General features: G+C 44.3%; 1 protein-coding gene across 5 annotated transcripts in view; it reads left to right on the forward strand.

The window, feature by feature from the left end:
- sema3aa (sema domain, immunoglobulin domain (Ig), short basic domain, secreted, (semaphorin) 3Aa) overlaps nt 1–21,138 on the forward strand; it is a 117,259-nt gene that overhangs the window by 81,306 nt on the left and 14,815 nt on the right. For 4 of the 5 annotated variants that reach the window (XM_030439684.1, XM_030439685.1, XM_030439683.1 and 1 more), the window contains 2 exons: nt 16,197–16,357; nt 18,144–18,206. In XM_030439684.1, coding sequence (XP_030295544.1) covers nt 16,199–16,357; nt 18,144–18,206 — 222 coding nt within the window. In that variant the 5' untranslated portion in view covers nt 16,197–16,198. Of the gene's footprint in view, nt 1–1,669; nt 1,776–16,196; nt 16,358–18,143; nt 18,207–21,138 lie in introns of those variants that run through there. The other variant, XM_030439681.1, reaches the window with a different exon arrangement.

Consider the following 21,138-nt stretch of genomic DNA (forward strand, 5'->3'; position numbering starts at 1 on the left):
CACTTTGCAGTTTGGGGGAAGAAGAGCAAGATCTTCATCAGCTGATTTGTTTTGCCTAAACAAACTAAATAAACAAATCCTCTTTGTTTGCATGACTGATTAAACTGAATACACAAACTGACCTTAAAGGACAACACAGTTTCATGCTGTTTCTTTGTTTATATTTGGTGGACCCTGCCACCTTTCAAGCTCCGATATTTCTGAATTTGCTTTTTTACCGCATTAATGTTGTGAATATTAAAATTCTGAGTTGGAATTTCTTCTCCAAACATACATAGTGCCCCTTTATAAAGCTGTAACACATGATTTTTTCCTGTCAGAATCCTGAAGACACAATGGAATAACACACTTCTGATCACACAGAGTATAATCCCTTTAATTTACTTTTTCCATCAAGAGAAGAAGCTGTTTCTTCAAGAAAGCCTGGCAAAGAAGTCCCTACATTTAAGACAACGCTGACAAGAAGTTCTCAAAGCAATGGAACTAATTAAAAGCTAAAACAAGTGTAACATCTACAGGTCTACAGAGGAACTCCAGAGAAGCTTCTAAATGGGTCTTGTGTTGAGGTATTTTTGGTCCAATTTTTTACCACTGAGTAAGAAAAAATTGGCTCAAGTAACTTAAAGAACTTGGTGCACAGCAAAGTACACAAGGACATTTGAGTATCAATCATTAGCCAGGTGACTCTCTGGATTTCAGTTCAGAAAATAGCCCTGAAGACAAACTGTGTAGGGCGTCCGCATCTGAAATGATTCACAGGTGCTCGCACGCCTTTTTTTTAAGGCAGAGTCGTGGTGTCAGCGATCAGAAATCAAGGAAATAATGACGAACAGAAAAAGAGGAAATAAGGGCGGAAGAGACCTCTCTATAAAAACCTCACCATCCACCACACTTCCCATCCGCTATACTGGTTTCATTGCTGCTCTCGTGTCATCCCGCCCCCCTCTCTCGTTCTCTCTCTCACCAGCACTCCCCCTTCTCTCTCTCTCTCTCTCTCTCTCTCTCTCTCTCCCTCTCTCGCTCGCTCTCAGCTGCTCTCCCTCCCCTCCCCTCCCCTCTCCTCCCGTGGATGGTGTAGCTCTCTCTCTCCTTCTCTCTCTCCCTCGCAGTCTGGTGGAGCCGCACACAAGGATTAGAGGGTTGCTGTGAGTGTCTGCTCAAAGAGAAGAAGCCAGGAGACAGAAAGAGATAAAGACAAAAAAAGAAAGAAGAAGAAGAAGCAGAAGAAGCAGATCTCTAGGAAAGGATAGCCTCGCTGCTGTGGATCTGATTTACCTTTACACAGGCTCTACCTTTTATCTCATTCAGGCTGAAGCCTTGCTGAGCCTTCACCTGGGGGAAGAACAGACAAGCCAAGGGACTACGTAGCCTGGACCTCCACACGGGGAGCCATGTGAGCGGCACCACCTTTCCTCCACCCACTTCACACTACAGAAGTCCCCCCCCTGCCAACAGGCTGCACTCTGAGCCGGGGAGCACAACCAGGATTTTGCTACCCCTTCCCCTCTCTCCCTGGAACCACTCTCAGGGCTCGCGTGGAGGGACGCTCCAGGGCACGACGGAGACCACCCCACCAACCCACCCCAGCAGGAGACACTCATCTCTGGGCACTGGTCAGGGGTCGTGAGTGCCCCCTGGTCTGGAGGCCAGCCAGCGGCACTCCAGCACCATGGATTACCTGTTTGGGATTGTAGTGCTGCTGTGCGGGGCGGTGCAGCCGGGAAGAGGTGCTGAGCCCAAGCACAACGTACCCAGGCTAAAGCTGTCATACAAGGGTAAGCCCCGCTGTGCATTCTCCATTCTGACGACTCCAGGGTAGAACCGCGGCCGGGCGCTGGTGCTTTTAACGTAGACTTCGCTCGTCTGCTTGTTTGCTCTTGCCCGTGGGTGCTCTTTCATGCTTTTTCTTTTCATCCATTCTTTCTTCTTCTTCTTTCTTTCTTTCTTTCTTTTTTTTTTGCTCCTCTTTCTATTTCTGTGAATCTATTTTCTGCCTCTGTGTCTCTCTCATTCACTCTTTCTTCCCTCCTGGTCAGCACACAGCATCTAAACTCCCCTGCTTAACCCTTCTCTCACATTAACTCAGTCCTCTCCTCTCCTTTCTTCGCCGGCCCTGCCTGCCTGTCTCTTCAGAATTCACTATTCTTACAAATAGTCAGATTGGTTCCATATGCTGAGGAAGGGGCTTAAATGTATATATTGGCCCCTGTACCAATTTTCCCCTTGTGCTGTCCCCTTCTGCTAGTACTGTACAGCCCCTGTTAAGTGCTGCGAACAGGCAGCGGAGCCTCTGTTTTGATGGCTTCTGTCCCAAAAAACTTTCGGTCATGATACAGAGCCTTTTTCTTTTAAGACCTTCTCATTACTCTATCCCAAATGGATCCAACAGTTGTAGAGTTTTGTTTAAAAATATAAAAAACAAACAAACAACTATACTACAGTGTTTGGTTTTAATGTGCGCTTTGAGTAATGCATTCACAGCGGAGGGAGTCTCGCCGTTTATTTTTATAACGTGCACGTGTAAGTTTTTGACGTATACAGCAAACATGTTATTCCCTCTCGTTCTGTGTTATTTTGAGGGGAGACTGCGGAGCGCCGGCTCTTCCTCCCCTCCTCCTCCTCCTCCTCCTCCTCCCTCTCTCTCCCTCCCTCTCTCTCTCTCTCCCTGTCTCGTCTCTCACACCCTACATTAAATCAGGCTCTTTGTAATAGCAGACTTTTCATCTCAGCTAGAAATAACTGGCAGCATTTTTGGCATATTTTGGGATGTTTTCTGTTTTTTTTTTTCTCTTCTTCCCTTTTTTTAATGTCAGTGAGGGAGGCCATTGTGGTTCTTTGTCCTGAAACATGACCGAAAGTATATGGCCGGGAGTGTGGTCTCCCGATTCCTTATTTTAGTCCCGTTTTCTCTCGTAAAATGCAAAGAGGCTGATTTTGCCGTCGTTTTTAGTCGCCCGGTGTGTTTGACTGTCACCCAAAGCTTTGGTCGCTCGGGATAATTTCAATCTTTGACGGGGGGGGGGGACATTTTCAGTCTCGAAGGGGGCTGAAATGTGATGTTTGTCACTCCAATTCATTTTCTATCTTTAGCTGAGACGCTTGGTGTAACTTATGTTTAGAGGCCTGCTATATGACATGCTTTATTCTTTAGATGGAGCGCAACTTGTAATTTTGGGATAGTATATTTTGCCTTTATCACCCTGTCAACTTCCAAAGTGTGTATGGCGATTGTCTGTGATCTAAATCTGGAGTAAAAAATGTGACTTTTTGTGTTTTAATACGCTTTTTCAGTGCGTCTTTGGCGGCTCTGTAATTTTGCGTGTTGGGCGAATCATGATTTAAAGGTGCACTGTGTAGTTCTGGGGAATCAGAAGAGAAAGATCTTCAGTGAGTGATTTGTTATGCCTAAACAAACTAAATAAACAAACTGACCATAAGGGACAACACAGTTTAATGCTGTTTTATGTGTGCTGGACCCTGCCACCTTTCTAGCTTCAAACAGTGTTCTGGGGGACGTTATTTTCCTCTGAGAACAGCTTGATTATTCATGTCTGGAAAAAATAAATATTTCTGAGATTGTATTATTACCTCATTAATGTTGTAAATATTGAAATGATTCCCCCGGAACTACACGGTGCCCCTGTAAGATTTTAAAGGGCGATGACACACATTTACCTCATGAACAACAAAAAAGAAAATCTGGAAAGGATCATAGTGTGAACTTACCTGCTCCAGGTCACACATCCCCTGGGCACCATCATGTCAGTTCACACAAAAACGGAGCCTCAAGGCATGATGGGAAAATGTCATCCCCTCCTTTACAAAGCCATCTGTTTAAAGAATGTGAATACAGTTCCCTGCTGCCCCCCCTGTGATCCTCCTCACCGCTCAGGCTGACAAGTGAACATGTTGCTGACAACAATATGAGACAAGAGATATGTCATCGAGCATCAAAGTGTGTATTGACTGTCTGCGCGAGTGATGGACACGCGATGTAGCGAGAAGGTCTTGTGGCCTGTCATGACGGATGCACTTTGGTGGATGTACAGTTATTTTCTTTGCTAAAAAGTGCATCAGAGCCTGGTTGTTTATGTGTATGTGCGCGTGTGAATGTTCTTGCCACGTCTTGGTGTGAGGACTCAACACCCGCTCTTGTTATTTCCTCCCCTTAGACTGTAAGTGGTGGCTCGGCGTGCGACTTTGTGCGTCTCTTAGCGAGGCAAGAATGTGTCAGGTCTGGCTAAACTCATATAATTAGACACCTGTTTTTGTATGCATAAGCTCACAAATCGGTATCTCTTTTTGTGCCGTGGAATCACTGTTTCTATAATTACGTGTATGTGTGTGTGTATGTGCCACTGTCATTGTATGCCGGTGTCTCGGACCCACAGGTGTTTGGTGGCTCTCTTGATGCCTCTCGGGAGGATGATTCTCGGTTAACACCCACACTGTGGTGGAGTGAGGAGGGGGAGGAGAGGGATGGAGGCATGTTGGGGGCGACGGTGGAGGGGAGGAGATTTGCGTTTAATGAAGGAAAAACTGGCAGACAAACGGCAGATGACGCCGAGGGAAGGGAGGCCGATCGTTCAGTGAAGTGTCAGTCATCTCCTCTCCCTCCGCGAAGCCGGCATAGTAATTAAGTCAAATAAACGACAAGGAGGAATCCTCCTGGGAAGGACAGTCAAACAAGAGCGGGTCCTCGAGTGGGACGATCTAGAGCCAAAGACAGACTGGGGCCCCGGGAGGAGGACGGTCGCAAGAACAAGGAAGGGCCTGTGATCCGGCGAAGTCGGATAAACAGCAAGCATGCAAGGAGGGTCCCGTGAAATCATTCTCAAATGAGCGCTGACGACACACCTCCAGGGACGGATAGTTAGAAAAAAAAAAAGAGTGAGTTATGTTCCTCTGCCCGGAAAGGACAGTCGAGCGACTGCAGAGCGAGCAGTTCGAGAGGCAGAACGAGTGAGAAACGGAGGCAGGTAGATAAAATGACCTCTCGTGGGACGGCTGGCGCAGCAAGTGCGGAGTGAATGATTTCCCAGCGGGGTCAGTTAGACATTCGGCTAAAAGGACATGGCTTGATGGGGACAGAACTATGATCACAGGAGTTAATGATTTTCTCTTCTCCTTGAGACTAGAATAGCTCTCACTTTTCCTCGCCGGGACCAGTAACTTAAGGAGAGCGAGACGAAAGGTGAAACTCCAAGTCCAAGTTATAAAATAATCTTGCTTAGTGAAGATCATTTCATCAAAGCCGGATTTCGTTCAAACAACCGATTGAGATCAGTGCTGTTTTGTAATATTTGAAGGTTACAAATGTGACTCAGTTGTCCTCTTCAAAGTGAGTCATCATCAGCCAGAATTTCTAGGGAACTGGACATATTGAAACCGTCATCTTCGAGCTTTAATGTTGCACAAGTGAGACCAATGCTCTGCTGCAATACAGCAACGGCGTGAATTGCAACGGATGAAACGATGATACGCTCCCACGGATCAATGCATATCTGCACACAATCACATTCCTGAACACAATCCAGCCACAGCACTCTGCACTGTGGGCATTCCATCAGGAGGAACACTGACCCCTAAAGGGCGGTCGATGCACATACCGCACAGTCGAACAGAAACACAGCACAGGGGCGTGCGACTGCAAAACTTGACCCTATTGTGATCCCTAAAAAGGAGCCAGCGAGCCGCACTCTCAAACTTAAAAGGTCTCGTTAAACAACCTGATAATTACCCTCGGCGGTGGGTAATTACGGAGCCTACTGTATGACCTCTTAATGCCATCGCGGCCACTCCATGCTGGCTGGCTTGCTGGCTGGCTGGCTGGCTGGATGTATGGTTGGGTGGAACTGCGGAGGAAAAGACGGAGCGAGACTGAGAAAGAGACGGGGAATCTGGAGTTGGCTTGCAAGCCTTCGAAATAGACACTTGGTGTGGAACCGCACTCAACGCAGTCTGGACTCAGCCCCATAATAAGCCCCGTGTTGTGCGAGTGTGTCCATGCGCGCGTGTGTGAGTGTGTGTGTGTGTGTGTGTGGGCGCGCCTGACTATGAAAATACATACTTGTTTGTATGTTTGTGGGTGTTTGCATGTGTGTCGGTTTATCAGGGTATCTTTGTCTGTGCAGTCTCTGTGAATGAGTCTCTCTCTCTCTCTCTCTCACTCTCTCTCTCTCTCTCTCTCTCTCTCTCTCTCTGTTTTCCCTCTCGTTGTATCCGTCCATTCTGCGGGCTGAGGCTGACAGAGCGGATGTTGATAATTATAAGGTGTTCTCCCAACGCGCCAACTTTGGAGATGTCTGCCTCCATCTCCCGCTCTCCCTCTCTTTCGTTCTCATCGTTCTCTTCGTCCTACCTCCCCTCCTCCTCCTCCCCCCTCTCCTGCGGCTCAGTCGCATCTCAAGGAACCACAACACCGCAGACCCTAAGTACAATCTTCAAGAAGGCTTCGTCTGTGTGCCCTGTGTGTGTGTGTGTGTGTGTGTGTGTGTTTGTAATTTTTTTTTTTTCTTTTTCTCTATGGTCTACTTTTCCCGTCTCTTTGATTGCAGCTCGGTTGATACATATCTTACGGCTATCCTTCTGTTTCAGCTACCCTCATCTCTGTTTCCCACACGGTCACATTCCAGCAGTGTAAGCCAATGTTTTGCAGTGTTTTGGGTTTTTTTTTTTTTTTTTTTTTTTAGCCCCCATGCTTCACGCGAAATATATGACATTTCCTCACACTGACTCACGTAACTGACCGCAGTGTTTGCTGAGCTCCCATCACTGGACCTCCGCACGATGAAGGCTGGCACGGCGAAGTGTGCGTAAGAGTGTATTTATGTCGGACCGCAGATAATTGTGCCATGACTCAAACTTGCATGCAAAACAAAAAAGCCATTCATCAGGTCGTAAAAAAAAGAATGAAGAAAAATCTGTCGTTGCAGTTTTACACTTGCTTACTAATACAGGAAGTGGGTGATGTTGTTCATCATCATGTCATCATTCATACTAAAAAAATGTAAAATATCTTATTATCGATTATTTAAGACTATAAGCGAGAGCTGCAGTGATTGATCGATTAGTTGTCAACTCAGGGCTGCAGGGTGAGAATGTTTTGCACCCAAAAATCAGATCAGGTCAGATTTAGAAATAGAATGTAGCCTATAACAAACACCAGCAGGGTGTGTAGACAGTTGCCTTTGAACAAATGTATTCCTGTTTACAATAGTTAATACAATATCTCAAGAAATTGAATTAAAATGGATTATGGGGTGCACCTAAGATTTGTACTGAAGAAGCTGGAACCAAGAACCAAAAATCCCAAAATCCAGATAAACTTCATACTGGTTGCACTGGTGCACCTTACTTTTTCATTTAGGGGCACCGGTGCAACCACTATGAAGTTTATCTGGAAGGCCGGAGTTTTGATAAACAATAAACCGATTTGAATGATTTTTTAAGAACAAAAGCAACCATATTTTTCTTTCAGTCACAACATTAAAGCAAAAATTGTTTTGTATTTGGCCAATTTAACTGATTTAATGAATAACTTGGGGGTTTACTATGGAGGGTAGGGTTGGTTGGTGATGTAAATTCTCAAGATATTAAATTAAATTGTGTTTTTGGGCGCAACTGAATGATGTGCCGGTGCAGCTAAATGAATGGGTTACAGTGGTCAACATTTTTCTAAATTTTTTAAGTCAAAAGACCAAACAACTAATCGATGAATTAAGAAATTAGTCACCACTTTAGTCAACAATGAAAATACCCGTTAGTCATAGCCTAAATCGGCAGTGAGTTTTGTCACCATTCGATTGCGTGTGTCTTCTGCTTGCTTTCCGTGTTGGTTTATGTTTTGGAATGTCATGCATTTCTCCACTGTCTATAAAATGTTCTCCAATTACGCCGCTATTTACTTTGGAACATTTTATTTACACTAAAACGATTACCAAAAACAATCCGGATGTTCGCATGTAGGCCGCAAACAGAAAGTAGAGTGAGCGCAGTGTGTGTTTGCCCACAGATTAACGTGTGTGCACACAGCAATCGTGAATGTTCAGTGGACTTTTTTTTTTGTCTGTGTGTACACAAGCACTGTATGGACGTGCACACAGGAAAAATATCCCGTGTCTTTGCATCTGTGTTTGGGACGCGGGGCTTGGGTTACAGCGTGGCGCGGATTGCTGAACCGCGGGTATGAATGGGTCCCGCCACCTGCTAAGTCTTGTCAGTCAAATGGAGAAAGGGTGCACCGTTCAATCCGAACAGGGTCGTGTTACAAATGAGGGGGACATCTCCACAGAAAGACGGACTGAGCGACTGATGGACAACAGTCGGACACACAAACGGAGACAGGGGAGCGGCGGACAAAAAAAACAGAAATGCGGAACCAAGATTGATGCCGCTAAGAATGTGCAGGGATTTATAATTGTAGAGTCGTTTCAATCACAACTCTTCCCCTCTTAATGTTTCGGTGTCAAAATTTAAGGTCAGCTTGAAATACCGGTCCCCTCTAAATCTCTATAATTTAAGATTTAATTTGCTGCGGAGTCATTTTTTTTCACTCCTTCTCTTGGACTTGTTATTTCTCTCTCCCTGTCATAAATGTCAGCAGCAGCCTGAGATATAATGAGGAAGGTTTTGAAAACACTTTTTTGCTCAAATGTCGTATTTTACATTGCCACGCCTGGGAACGGCATACATAAATCACGTCGTTATAAGATTTTTGAGCGCTCGGGATGTTGTTTTCTGATCACTTTCTCGTGCAAACGTGAAAAAAAAAGCGGGCGCTTTATTCATTTATGACGCGAAGCCTCGTTTTGTCACAGCGGCTCCTCTCGTAATGGTGTGCAAGGCTGAAAAATGTGCGTCTGTGTCTCCGTGGCATCATCGTGTTCGCTGTCACAGTTTGCCTGGGACACGCTCGGATTTGTAGCCCTGCCTCATTAATTTCTAATAAAATGGCAGAGCTGACATTCGGCTACACGGCGCAGCTGACAGGCTGCACTAACAGGCAGTGGCTCCAGACATGACCACGCTAACCACAGCCTGGTTCCTCTCAAAGTCCATCCATCAAACCGCCTGGCGATAGCACTGTCTCTGCACGGCTCTGCAGAGGAGTGATACTGTGATTTGTGTGTGTGTGTGCTTGGATACACACGGCCCACTTTCCCTATTTGTACATATTCAAACAAGTTCGTGTCTGCAGCTGCATTTGCATACAAAAGTGAGAGCGCGTCTGTGTGTGTTTTCCTTAAAAGTAATGTGAACCAGAGGAGGCTGAGGAGCCTGGTTACGCCATGAGTATTTAGTGGTGTGTGAGTGGGCTCTCTGCGGTAGGCACGGCCAGGCCTCGAGCCCGTCTGTGGCCGCGGCGCTGGTGGAAAAAACCGCTCTCTGCGGTCCAGCCGTCCAAACGACAGGAGGGAGACGCACGCTAATGAAACGGTTCCACGTTCACCCACTTTTTGTTGTGCGCGCTTTTATTTCCCTCTGCCGCCGCGCTCATGTTCCTGCCTCGGTTTTTGCTGTCATTATCCTTGATTTTCTTTTTGTCTCGACTTTATCGTTCATCACGCCGCTTTCTCTGCTGTCAACTCCTTCCAGCTCTCTTGCATTCAGTTTCCCTCCTCATTCCCCGTCTTCCCCTCTCTCCCCTCGAGGGAGAGCAGGAATGTCGTGCGGCGACGAGGGAGTCTAGCATTTGGGCCGGGAGAGATGAAATTCAACACATACTTAGGCCACTCTTATAGATTCTGTGCGGTTTGGGGATGCGGTCACGTTTTCCTTGTTCGTCCCTCTGATATGATCCTCTGGTTGAACGTACTCACATTCACAGGACAGAATGTGGTATTAAAAACGTCCCATAAGACACAGTGCTTGACTGTGAATTACAGCTATGAGTCACTTTGAGTGAAAAATAGAAAAATTAAGCTCCCATGTCGACTGAAACTGTGCTGGCATTGAAGGCAACACTTTTTTTTGCAAACTGATGGCTTGAGCAGCAAACTTGTCACGTAATTAGTGAGGTTGTGGCGAATAATCAATCAGCACACACACACACACACACACACACACACTCGGTTCTTTTGGACGGAAACACACACAAGGGAGCGCTTCCTAATCGCGGAGTTCACGCGCGAGGTTGCACATATCCTGTCGGAGCTGTCACTCAGCCGCACCTGAATGGAAAAAAAAAAAAAAAACCCGACGGGGCCCCAGGTTGTGCTGTACAAGACGGTCACCATGGAAACCAACCCACACCTGCTACTGTGCTTAGAAAGAGAAAGAGAGAAAAAGGGAGGGGAGGTGAACTTTTGAGGCATGTGTGGAAATCCTTGAGCTTAGGATAATATTTGAACACTTTGTTAAGCAAAGCTCTCTGCAAATTTTCACGGGGCGGACGGCTGTCTCGTCCTTTTTTCTTTCTCTCTTTCTTTCTGTCTTTTTTCCTGACACCTGTGTTTTGTGGCGGAGAAGAAAACGCACACCGCGCCACACACGGAGAGGGAAAGAAAGGAGGCAGGCAGGGCTGGGAAAGACAGAGAGATTGACATGCCAAACCAAACCGCTGCAGATATTACAGTACTGTGTGCCTTTGGTTTTTCTGAAGCCAGCCTTGTATTTAAAAGACAAACATGTGTAACTCTCCGCGCCAGTTCCTTTTGAGACGCTATTTTTCTTTTTCTTTTTTTTCTCCCCCCGGCCTCCGAATGTTGTCGCTCTTTAGACTTACAAACCACAAAAACACACCTCCGGTCCAAGTCCTGCACCCTTTTGCCAGCAGCGGGAGAAAGAGAGAGAGCAGTGTCAACAACAGGAAATTAACAAGTAAAATGTGTGATTCAAACACTCGTTTTTACATATCGAGACCTCTCTCCCCCCCTCGATGAGCCTTTCGCCGTATATATGAACGCGAGGAACACTTCACAAGTGTTGCATTAGTTTTAATGGAATATTACCCATCTGTTGAATCTCAGTCAAGTGTTTTCCTCCGTCGGGCTTTTATGTTCCGTGTCACTCAAACACACACTCCTCGCCCGCTCGCTCACACAGCGGCACGTACACACATCCAGATAAACATAATTTAATGCCCCGTCGCCTTTTTCTTTCATGCCGTTTCATTATTCCGCTATTGCGTGGCATGTAGGCGTCTAAAGCGCCTGGCTGTTTGGAGAATGGGGGAGTGAAGAGTACTCCACAGACAATTGCACTTGAATTTTGAATGTAGCTCTTTTTTTTTTTTCCCATTTTTGTTTTTCCTCCCTTGGGCTTTTTAAGACAAGAGGCAGGTTATTTTCCATAATGGAGTATGGCAGAGGGACAAATGATAATTTATTTGAATGAATTGCTTGTTTTCTCCTGTTTCGAGGGGTGTCCTTGAATATACAGTGTGTTTTTATCACGGAGCAAATATGAAAAATGAAGACATATAACCTTACTGTTAATGCATATGTGGAATATAAATGAACCTATGTAGATTAGCATATGATAAAACTGGAAACAGCCGTCTTTCAATCATATGATTAAAGGTGCATTATATAGTTTTGGGGAAGAACTTTAAATAAGAAGAGAAAGAAGTTCATTGGCGTATTTATTTATGCCTAAACCAACTCAATAAACAAAGTCTCTTTGTTTTCATGACTGAATAATCAAGGTGATCTAAACAGGACAACCCAATTTCATGCTGTTTTACTTTGTTTATATTTGGCGGACCCTGCCGCCTCTCCAGCTTCGCACAGTGTCCCGGGACCTTATTTTCCTCCTGAGAACAGCTTGTTTATTCAGTTATTGTTAAAGCGGATATTTCTGAGTTTGTGTTATTACCTCATTAACATTGTGAATATTACATTTCTGAGTTTGAATTTCGTCTCCAAAACTGCGTAATGCCCTTTAACAAATCTACAAATTGAGCCATGGCAATGATTTCACTATATCTTTGAATACACAAGTTAGTCTACATATTTGCATCTGTGAATGCGTGTGTGTGTGTGTGTGTGTGTGTTTGCAAACACCACTGTACCCACATGTGTGTCCTTTAATGTGCAAAAGACAGAACGTGCGAGTGAAAAAGAGCAGACAGAGAATGTGTGTAAGAGAGAAAGTGGGATGGAAGTGGGCAGAGACTGAACAAAGTGTGTGTGTGTGTGTGTGTGTGTGTGTGTGTGTGTGTGTAGACGTGTGTGTGTGAAGTGAGTGTAATGCATTTTTTACACACGGGTGTGTGTGTGTGTGTTTAAATGTGTCCAGCGGCGAGTGTAAGCAGACTGTGTGCGGTGAGGAGGCTCGTGGCCTATGTGCGCACACACGTACATAAGAGGAGGTGTGTTTTAATGTCTCTGTGTGAGTGTGTGTGTATGTGTGTTGGGGGGTCCTGGGCCAGGGAGTGTGTTCGAGGTAGAAGCTGCTGAGTGTGCTCACTGTTCCACTAGTTCATGCTGCATAAGCAGAAATGCTGATTGGATTACAACTTAGTCTGGGAAGAAGTGTGTGTGCGAGTGTGTTTGTGTGCATGTGTGTGTGTTCAGGGAGAAGTGATGCGGTGTAAACATTTAGGTCAATATGAATATAATATGCATGTCAGTTTAAAGGGTGTGTGTACTTGTTTGCATTTTAAAAGCGGAGCACAGTGACTTCGTGTCAGACCTGCTTCACCAGGTTATTATATTTTGTATGAGCTGTGTCAAGCGCTCCGTATCTGCCCTCGCTCTCATTTCCAAACGAGCGCGTCTGTGTTTAGGTTGGAGGTCCTTCGGTGCTCACGCCAAGTTCATCCGATTCTCCAAACACACACAGCAGATCCCAGTTCAGATAAAATAAAAAAGGCCTCTCTGTGTGTATTTGTGCGCCCGCAGGCCACCGTGTCTTTGTCGGAGATCGCCACGTGTTGAAATAAGCGCGTGTGTTTTTCCTTCTCTGGCCCATCTGGGGTAAACCTTTCGTGACGGACCTCTGCGGCTGCCATTTTGGCCCACATTCCCTCTCGGATCTCGGGTTCAGCTCCTGCCGCTCACTTTCAGATGACACAGTTCATCGCAAATGGAGCCAAGATGACAGTGAAGAGGAGTTGAGATCTGTCAGACAGATGATATTGCTTTTAGTCCTTGTATCTGTCTTTTTTTAAAACATTTTTATCTTTCCGAGACTTAAACTGTTTATTTTCCCATTTCATTTCCATTTTTATGAACAACTTGGCTCTCCGCCAAGTCCATTTCTTTTCCGTTGCTTCATCGTTGAAACATAAGACGACCTCCTCTGGTGTTCTGTCGACTGGAAATTACATTTCCTTACTTCCCTCCTCTGAGGCATATCTGATTGGTAAACTGAGAGTATGGGGCTATCTGATTGGCCGCACATGATAAGCGAATGGCTCTGACCACACTTCTTGACTTCGATATTCAATTTTTGCCATTGTAGTTTGACTGCTGAACGTGAATGCCAGAATGGATAAAAGATACCTACACAAACACACACACACGCTCACTGAAACCCACACACATACGCTCAACCCATCTGTGGTACACTACAAATTCACACACATCCACAGACCTCCATTCATGCCCACACCCACCCACTCCATTTCCCTCAGCCTACAGACTTAGCCTCCGAGATCCGCCTGACGCAGATGAGCTGCAACCGTCTTTATTAGGTGACGACCACTCCCTCTCACGGCCCTCATCCACCCCGCTGGTACTCGATACACAGACACGGCCGACACGCCACTTCCTCCATCTCCCCTTCCATCAATCCCCTCTTTTATGTAGACACAGATGTCCAAGATCTTACACAGTGTGAGTGGGCGCAGATGGCTCCTATAGCAGCCCGTCAATCAGAGCTCTGTGGGGAGAGCAGGGAGATCACAATCCACCGGACTGTGTGTGTGTGTGTGTGTGTGTGTGTACACATATATATATATATATATACAGTATATTCATGTTTGTGTGCACATGTGTGCCTCGTGCTGGTTTCTATATTGCGTGCCTGCGTGTGTCCATGCTGTACGGTGACAGTGATGATGATGGATGGCGAAGGACTTCTTTGAGGACTGTACCTGCGATGCAAACGTAGAGCACATGCTGTGTATGCAATGGATCAATCAGAGGCAGATGCTTGAGGGGGGTTAATTAAATTTCGGTTCTTTTAATTCTAAACTAAATGTTACTGTTATTATCATAATATTATAAAGAAAGCGACACAAATTGCCTGGCGAATAGCCCATTAATTGCAGGAGCTGCTGTTCAATTTGCTAAACGATTGTTTTTGTTCTTAATTATAATTAAACACCCACAATCTTTACAGGAATTTGGTCAAGTGAGGCTCTCTGTTATAATATGTTGTAAATAAAGATGATGTGAGAGGAAAGTATAGGAAAGGATTGGGGATTTTTTTTTTAAGATTATTTCCTTCCCCTACAAAATGTATGAAAAAGTGAAAAAAATATAAGTATAAGAATATTTAACCAAGTACAAGGAACTTTAAACTGGTTATGAAACAGTCTCAGTTTAATGGGAACGCTTCTATGTGACTTACATAAGCGAATGAGACATGGAATGATGGCTTTTTATATACAGTGTTTTCTTAATGAATGCCACCGGGTTGTCAGAATCAACAAAAAAAAAGTTCCTTATAGCACTTTTAAAGGTGCAATATGTACAAATGAATACATCTACTGGACTTAGCATGCTAACCAGCTAGCCCCCGGGCCTGTAAACCAACACTCCTCAGGTGGTCTGGCCAAGCTCACGGCTAACTGAGCTAACAAGCTAAGAGAAGCTGCAATCATGGATGTTTAAATGGAATACAGTAAGACAATGTCAGCAGTTACTCCTGCCCCTCATTGTTGGGAGTCTGAATTCAGTAGATGTCTGAGCGCTATTATTGAAGGAAAATAAAGATTCTGGATTGTCCAGAGATTCACTTGAACACTGAAGCCTTACCAGTTACACTATAACTAATATAAATGAGCTATGTTGTACTTACATGTGCTGTGACAAACAAAATCAGGGGGTTAACTTGGTCTCAGGAAGGGAGTGTGTGTCTCTTTGTTAATGCAATACTATTACTGTCACAGCTGATGTCAGAGGTGATGGAATTTATCTTCCGTGATTAAAGGTTAACTGACTGTCAGCGGTCGGCCCAGACTTCAGCCTGTATGTAAAGGCTTGTGCTGGTCTAGATTGGCTGCATGTTGTTACACACTTGAGGACTTTGTACACCTGAATGGACCAGAAATCCACACGCTCCAGTGTTGATTTATAATAACCCGTCTACGGCTACATGCCACACACTCATAACTTACTGACACACAGCGTCTCCCCTGGCCCTGACTCAATATGAATTATTCAACCAATCACACGGCTGAACAGTCTGAGCCGTGTCCCTGATTAGGACATGCTGTGTTCACTTCAAAATGTCTCACGCTATACCTGACTGACGTGTGTCTGTGCGGAAGTGTGTGTGGAAAAGCAATTAGGGAAACATGGAGAATTTGAATTTTTTTAATACAAGAGGGCATCTTGATCATGTAAAAGCACTTGAATTCCTTTCTTTTCTGACACCTGAATTATCGAGCATGGATTCTCTGTCAGTGCAAATACAAATTGCAGTTATTTACACTTTTAACATAGAGAGACAGAGAGAGACATGTGTACTTAGCAACTTTTTAACCGCTAACTGCTGCCTACTCACGCTGCTTACTCTCGCTGCCCTTATTTGGTAAGCAACGCAGCTACTGGTTCAGACTTGGAGCTAGACCAGTGTTTACACCACTAGCACAGAAGCTTTGGATCAGGATGGGGCTGTGGCTAGCTATTTTGCTAATAGCTCATTTCAGTAGATACATCCCGGCTACAAAGTACATAAACATCATAATCTCAAATTCTGCTATTTATTCACAATCCACCGTGAATTTTCGTTATTTTGCGAACATCCTCAACTAGAATACTCATTAGAGCCCCATTCATTTTGGCAGCACTGGCTTGCATATTTTAAGTCTGAATAATTTGCTGCAGATGTATTTTTTACATCGTTCCTTTGCACACAGTCCTCAGTTTTAGTACACGCACTTTACTTTCATGCAAGGTTTTGAGGTGTAATGTTATAGTATACAAATGTGGAGTCTGTTTCTTTAATGTCAGACAGTTTCTTTAATGATCTTTTAGTCATTTGTCGGCCAACACTAACTCTTCCTCCTCCTCCCCTTCCAGAGATGTTAGAGTCCAGTAACCTCGTCACCTTCAACGGCCTGGCCAACAGCTCGAGCTACGACGCGTTCCTATTGGATGAGGAGCGAGGGAGGCTACTGGTCGGAGCCGAGGACCACCTCTTCTCGTTCGACCTCGTCAACATCAACAGAGACATGAAACAGGTAAAAGTCAAATGTACGCAGGTTAATCGTGGTAAAGGTTTTGGTTTATCTTGTAGGGTTTTTTTAAAAAGAGTTGAATGCAGTTCTCCTCTCCTCTCCTCTCCTCTCCTCTCCTCTCCTCTCCTCTCCTCTGGAGTCCATTACACCACTTCTTTCTCCCCTCCCACTGTCTCTCAGTCCAGACAGGGCTGTCCATAATTTCATTACACCACCTGGACTAGGTTAACAGTCTTTTTTTTATCAGATTGGACTGCTTTCATAGACACACAAGACTGACACAGACTTGCTTGCAGGCTGCCGAGAGCTGAGCAGGACTATGAAAGTGCTGAAAAATACATAGTCAATGCAGAGAGAGAGAGGGAGAGAGAGAGGGAGGGAGCTTGTCTCTGAATTCTTTTTCGCCCTTGGCTCGGATGTGTATTTTTTTCCCGTCTATGCTCCTTTGTTCTGATCTTTGCGTCATTACGAGATAAAGACGAAAAAAGCAGTGATTAAGCAAATCTAATGTAATTACGCCGAAATGCACAACGCAGATTCCTAAGAGAGGAAAACTCAGCTGATCTTGGGGAGGAGATAAAGTCAAGGGATAGAAGGAGGGAACGTGGACGCAATAATGCATGTGCATACATTTCCTTTGTCCGTTCACATCTGTGTGGCCTCCAGCGAAACAGTGAGCTCTATCGCACCCAATTTTTCGAGTACATAATCACTTCCTGACAGATCACACATGCAGACTTGTACGTGTGTTTATAATTTACGTGACACCAAGGGCCGAGGGTGGATTTGTCTTAAGGACGGGACAAAGCCGTCATTTATTTCACAATGAGTCCCAATTCTTCCAAAACAAAGTAGCAAAAAGCTTTTATTTCTCCTCATACTTGAAGTGAAAAACAGAACCATATGCTCAGGATTTGAACTGCAGAAAGGACTTTAACTTTCATACAGCATAATTTGAACCATAAGCCATGTTTGGACTATAAATGTAGGGATGCATATTATGGATGTCATTCAGCTGATACTGATAACCAATAATTGTCTGCTTTTCATGGACGACGCAGATAAGATAACTGACATCTTTACATTTTAAAAGAAGAATTCCACAGCTCTAAAAAGATTTGTTGCGTTAAAACTTGGAGACTTTCTTCTTCTTCTTCTTCTTCTTCGTCTTCTTCATTGTATTCCCCACAACAAGTGAAATTGGATCAATGTAAAGACTTTGGATTAGAAGCTTAAATACAACAGGGAGATGAGGTTACCACTATTTATTTATCCTTTAGATGTCTAGGAAGACCTTATGATTTATGGTTCTTTGATTGATTCTTATTTACAAAAAAACGTGTGATGCAATGAAAATATTTTTACTTTCCGAACAAGGTTGAAGTGATTCCAGTATGTTTAGCGCATTTTGGTTTATATTTTAAAGTCTTAAGAATATTTCGATGATTAATTTCATGAATCCCAATTATGCTGGACATGATAATCATGATATTAATATTTCACCTTGTCCCGTGCCTACAGTCCATCGTTACACTGTTTCCATCCCTTAATATTCATGTACCCTCAACACTGAAGGTATGACCAGGGGTATAGAGAGAAATGAGGATGTGAGTAACGTAGGAATCTTCCTGATAAATACATGAGGAATTCATAATCACTCTCCCTAAAATCCACAAATCCTGATTTCCTCTGATTCACTGCATTGACTCACTGTTTCATGAACCGACATATAAATCTGTGCTCTCCTCCCCCGGCATAGTATGACTTTGTCACTCTCTCATTTGCACAGATTGCGTGGCCCGCCACCCCCTCCAAGAGGGACGAATGCAAGTGGGCAGGGAAAGACTTTGGGGTAAGTCCACACACGCAAGATGGCATCATCATTTGTGCTCTACAATTTTTTTCTTCTATTTTTACACTAATTATACGGCTGGCCTGTGCAGTTCCATGCAATTCTTTACATTTCTCGGGGATGCATGTTTTGATGGAAGTAATACAGCTGAGAAGAAGTTGCCTGGACCCAGCAAGGATCCCGGCTCAGATAAAAATGATTTAACGGTAGACTGTACTCTCTGTAGGCCTCCCCCCGCTAATAACATGCTTGTCCGACAGATGTTTGGTCACGGAAAGGTGTACAGTGACACATTACCGCTGAGGTTATTTGCTGCTGTTGGGAGTCTGTTTATGTATGTGCCTCAGAGAGTGCGCATATGTGCATATTTATGTGGGAGTGCATTGTTTGAGTTCTCGTTATCTAACGCGGCGTGTTAGCTCACATGTGCCATTCGGCGCAAGTTTGCTGAGCACATACTGTACGCCACCAGCTATGTTTGTGTGCACGAATGGTGGCGGTGATGGTGTGTTATCTTCGTGTTGCTGTTTGGATAGGCCCTCTCTGTGTTGTATCTGATCTTAATTTCATGGCTGGATGAGTCTGGAGTGCAGCGGCTGCAGGGTTTTAGGATTATCCAGAATTACAACGTCCTTTTAAAATCACAGAAGTTTTTTTAAACCGAGGACCAGCTCAAGCTTCTTTCACTACACTACACCTTCGCTCCGTCACACAGTGGAACAAAAAAATGTTCTGGCAGCAGATAATTGCAAGGAAACACAATGATGAGGTATTTGCGTGCTGTGAAAATGTTTACACTTAAAATGAAGCGGTGAGAGCGGAGACAGAGTGCAGCGTGGAGGAACCTTGATTAGGACATTACTAAAGCATTCAGAGCTCCCAAAGTGATGCATTTCTCCAAAACCACAATTTACAGCCGCAGAGCAAATGTAACAGCTGCCCTCCAAAATGCCTGATGGCTGTATCATTCTCCTTGGCAGGGGCGAGTGTGTAACACTGCCCAGGTTGTTGCATTTGATTCAGCGAACAAAGGGTTCAGATGCTGGAGTGCAGATTCACTGATGTCATTTCCAATTATTTCTCCAGCTATTACGGATATTAAAAGGGAAAATAATAGTCCGAAGTTATCCTACATTTCCAATGCATTTTCCATATTCAATTAGGGGCCTCAGCATAATCTCAAAATTCACTCAACTCTTCCAAATATACACAAACCCACACACAAATCTGTCCACCCATTTCTCTCATTGGAAGTCATCATCGGCCCAAAGAGAGTCATTCATTTTATCCAATAATGACTCATTTATCCTCTGTGGGTGTTGTGGTTTTCACATAATGACATGGTTTGTGATCAGGGAAACCGTTTTTCACCTGGAGGGCAAGACAGGGCCGCATGTTTGAGTGACCTGCGTAACTAACGTCTGTCAGTGGTTTAGGTGCGACCTACCTACCACACAGCTAATGAGTCTAACTCGAAGACAGCCGTGTAAAATCCTAAACAGAGCTGACATTCGGGGGAGGGATTATAGGAGCTGGTGAAATGCATATAATAAGGGCGTGAGAATGATGTGGGGGGACTTGCGCTCCTGCTGTTCGACCGGGAGGAAACACAGAGGGTAAAGTCGTTAACTTACACAGTCACAAAGACACGGAGACGTGCAGGGTTGAGGTCAGCCACAAGACATCATGCAAGTTAACTCTTCCCCTGTGAACTCAGAGAAAGCCCTGGTTCTGAAATGTGTTAAGCAGTGGGCTGATGATAACATTTACAGTTAGAAGGTGCTGAGTGCTGTAATTGACCCCATGAATTGCTTCCAGCATGCTACAGTATAACACGATGTGTATTACAACAAAACCAACACTAGAATATTTGGGACATTTTGGAAAATGTTCTTATTTGCCTTCTTGAGAGCTAGACGAGAATTTCGATACCACTCTCGATTCTGTATGTTCTTTTTGAAGCTGTAACTGGCAGCTGGTGAGCATAGCTTAGCTTAAGGCCTGAAACTGGGTGAACCAGCTAAACAGGCTCTTTCAAAACAGAGATAACGCACTAGATCTATATCTCAGATATCTTGTTCATTTAATTATACAAAAAAGAAAATAGAGAATTTACATATTTGTGGCTGTACAGGTTATTTTGTTCGGCACTATTTCTTGGCGGGATGCAGTGACTTGCAGGAAATCACCGCACCTAGCCAAGAGTGTCTGTACATTTTAATTTGAAGCTGTAGCTAGCTTAGCACAAAGACTAGAAACAGGGGAAAACAGCTAGCCTGGCTCTGTCCAAAGGCGACACACTCTTGTTTGTTTAAATATACAAAAACCAAAGTACAGAAATTACAGAATTTGTAGTTTCACAGGGTCTTTTGTTCGGGACTATTTATTGGCGGGGTGCAGTGACTTACTGGAAATCGCCATACACGGCAAAGAAATAGTCCTAATGATAATAGCCTATTTTTAGAAAATAATCATAAATAATAATATTGATCGGATTTTGTCAGAGCATGGCAGAGCCAGGGTAGCTATTTCCCTCTGTTTTCATTCTTTAAGCTGAGCTAAGCCAGCTCTGCCTGTGTATTCTAACATACAGGTCTCAGCAAGAAACAACAATGAAGGAGAAGAAGGAGAAGAAAGACTCAGAGCTTAAACATGAGTTTCTGACTTTTTTTCAATAATAGCAGGACAATTCTGGATTCTTGGAAAAAGTCTGCAATGTGTGATGCCAGAATCAATTTGTTGTTGCACTGGAAAATGTCATCACTCAAACCTGACCTCCGTTGTATCCATTAATGTCTCATATGCGAGACGTCATCAAATCATCAAACTGAGATGTCAGTGAGGTTTTTAGTAGCCTGACGAGACGCACGTGTTAAAGAGAGGAATAAAGCGCGATCATTTGGCTGTCTGCATGTGATGTGATGCGATGTGT

Source organism: Sparus aurata, chromosome 14, assembly GCF_900880675.1.
Source record: "Sparus aurata chromosome 14, fSpaAur1.1, whole genome shotgun sequence".
NCBI lineage: Eukaryota > Metazoa > Chordata > Actinopteri > Spariformes > Sparidae > Sparus > Sparus aurata.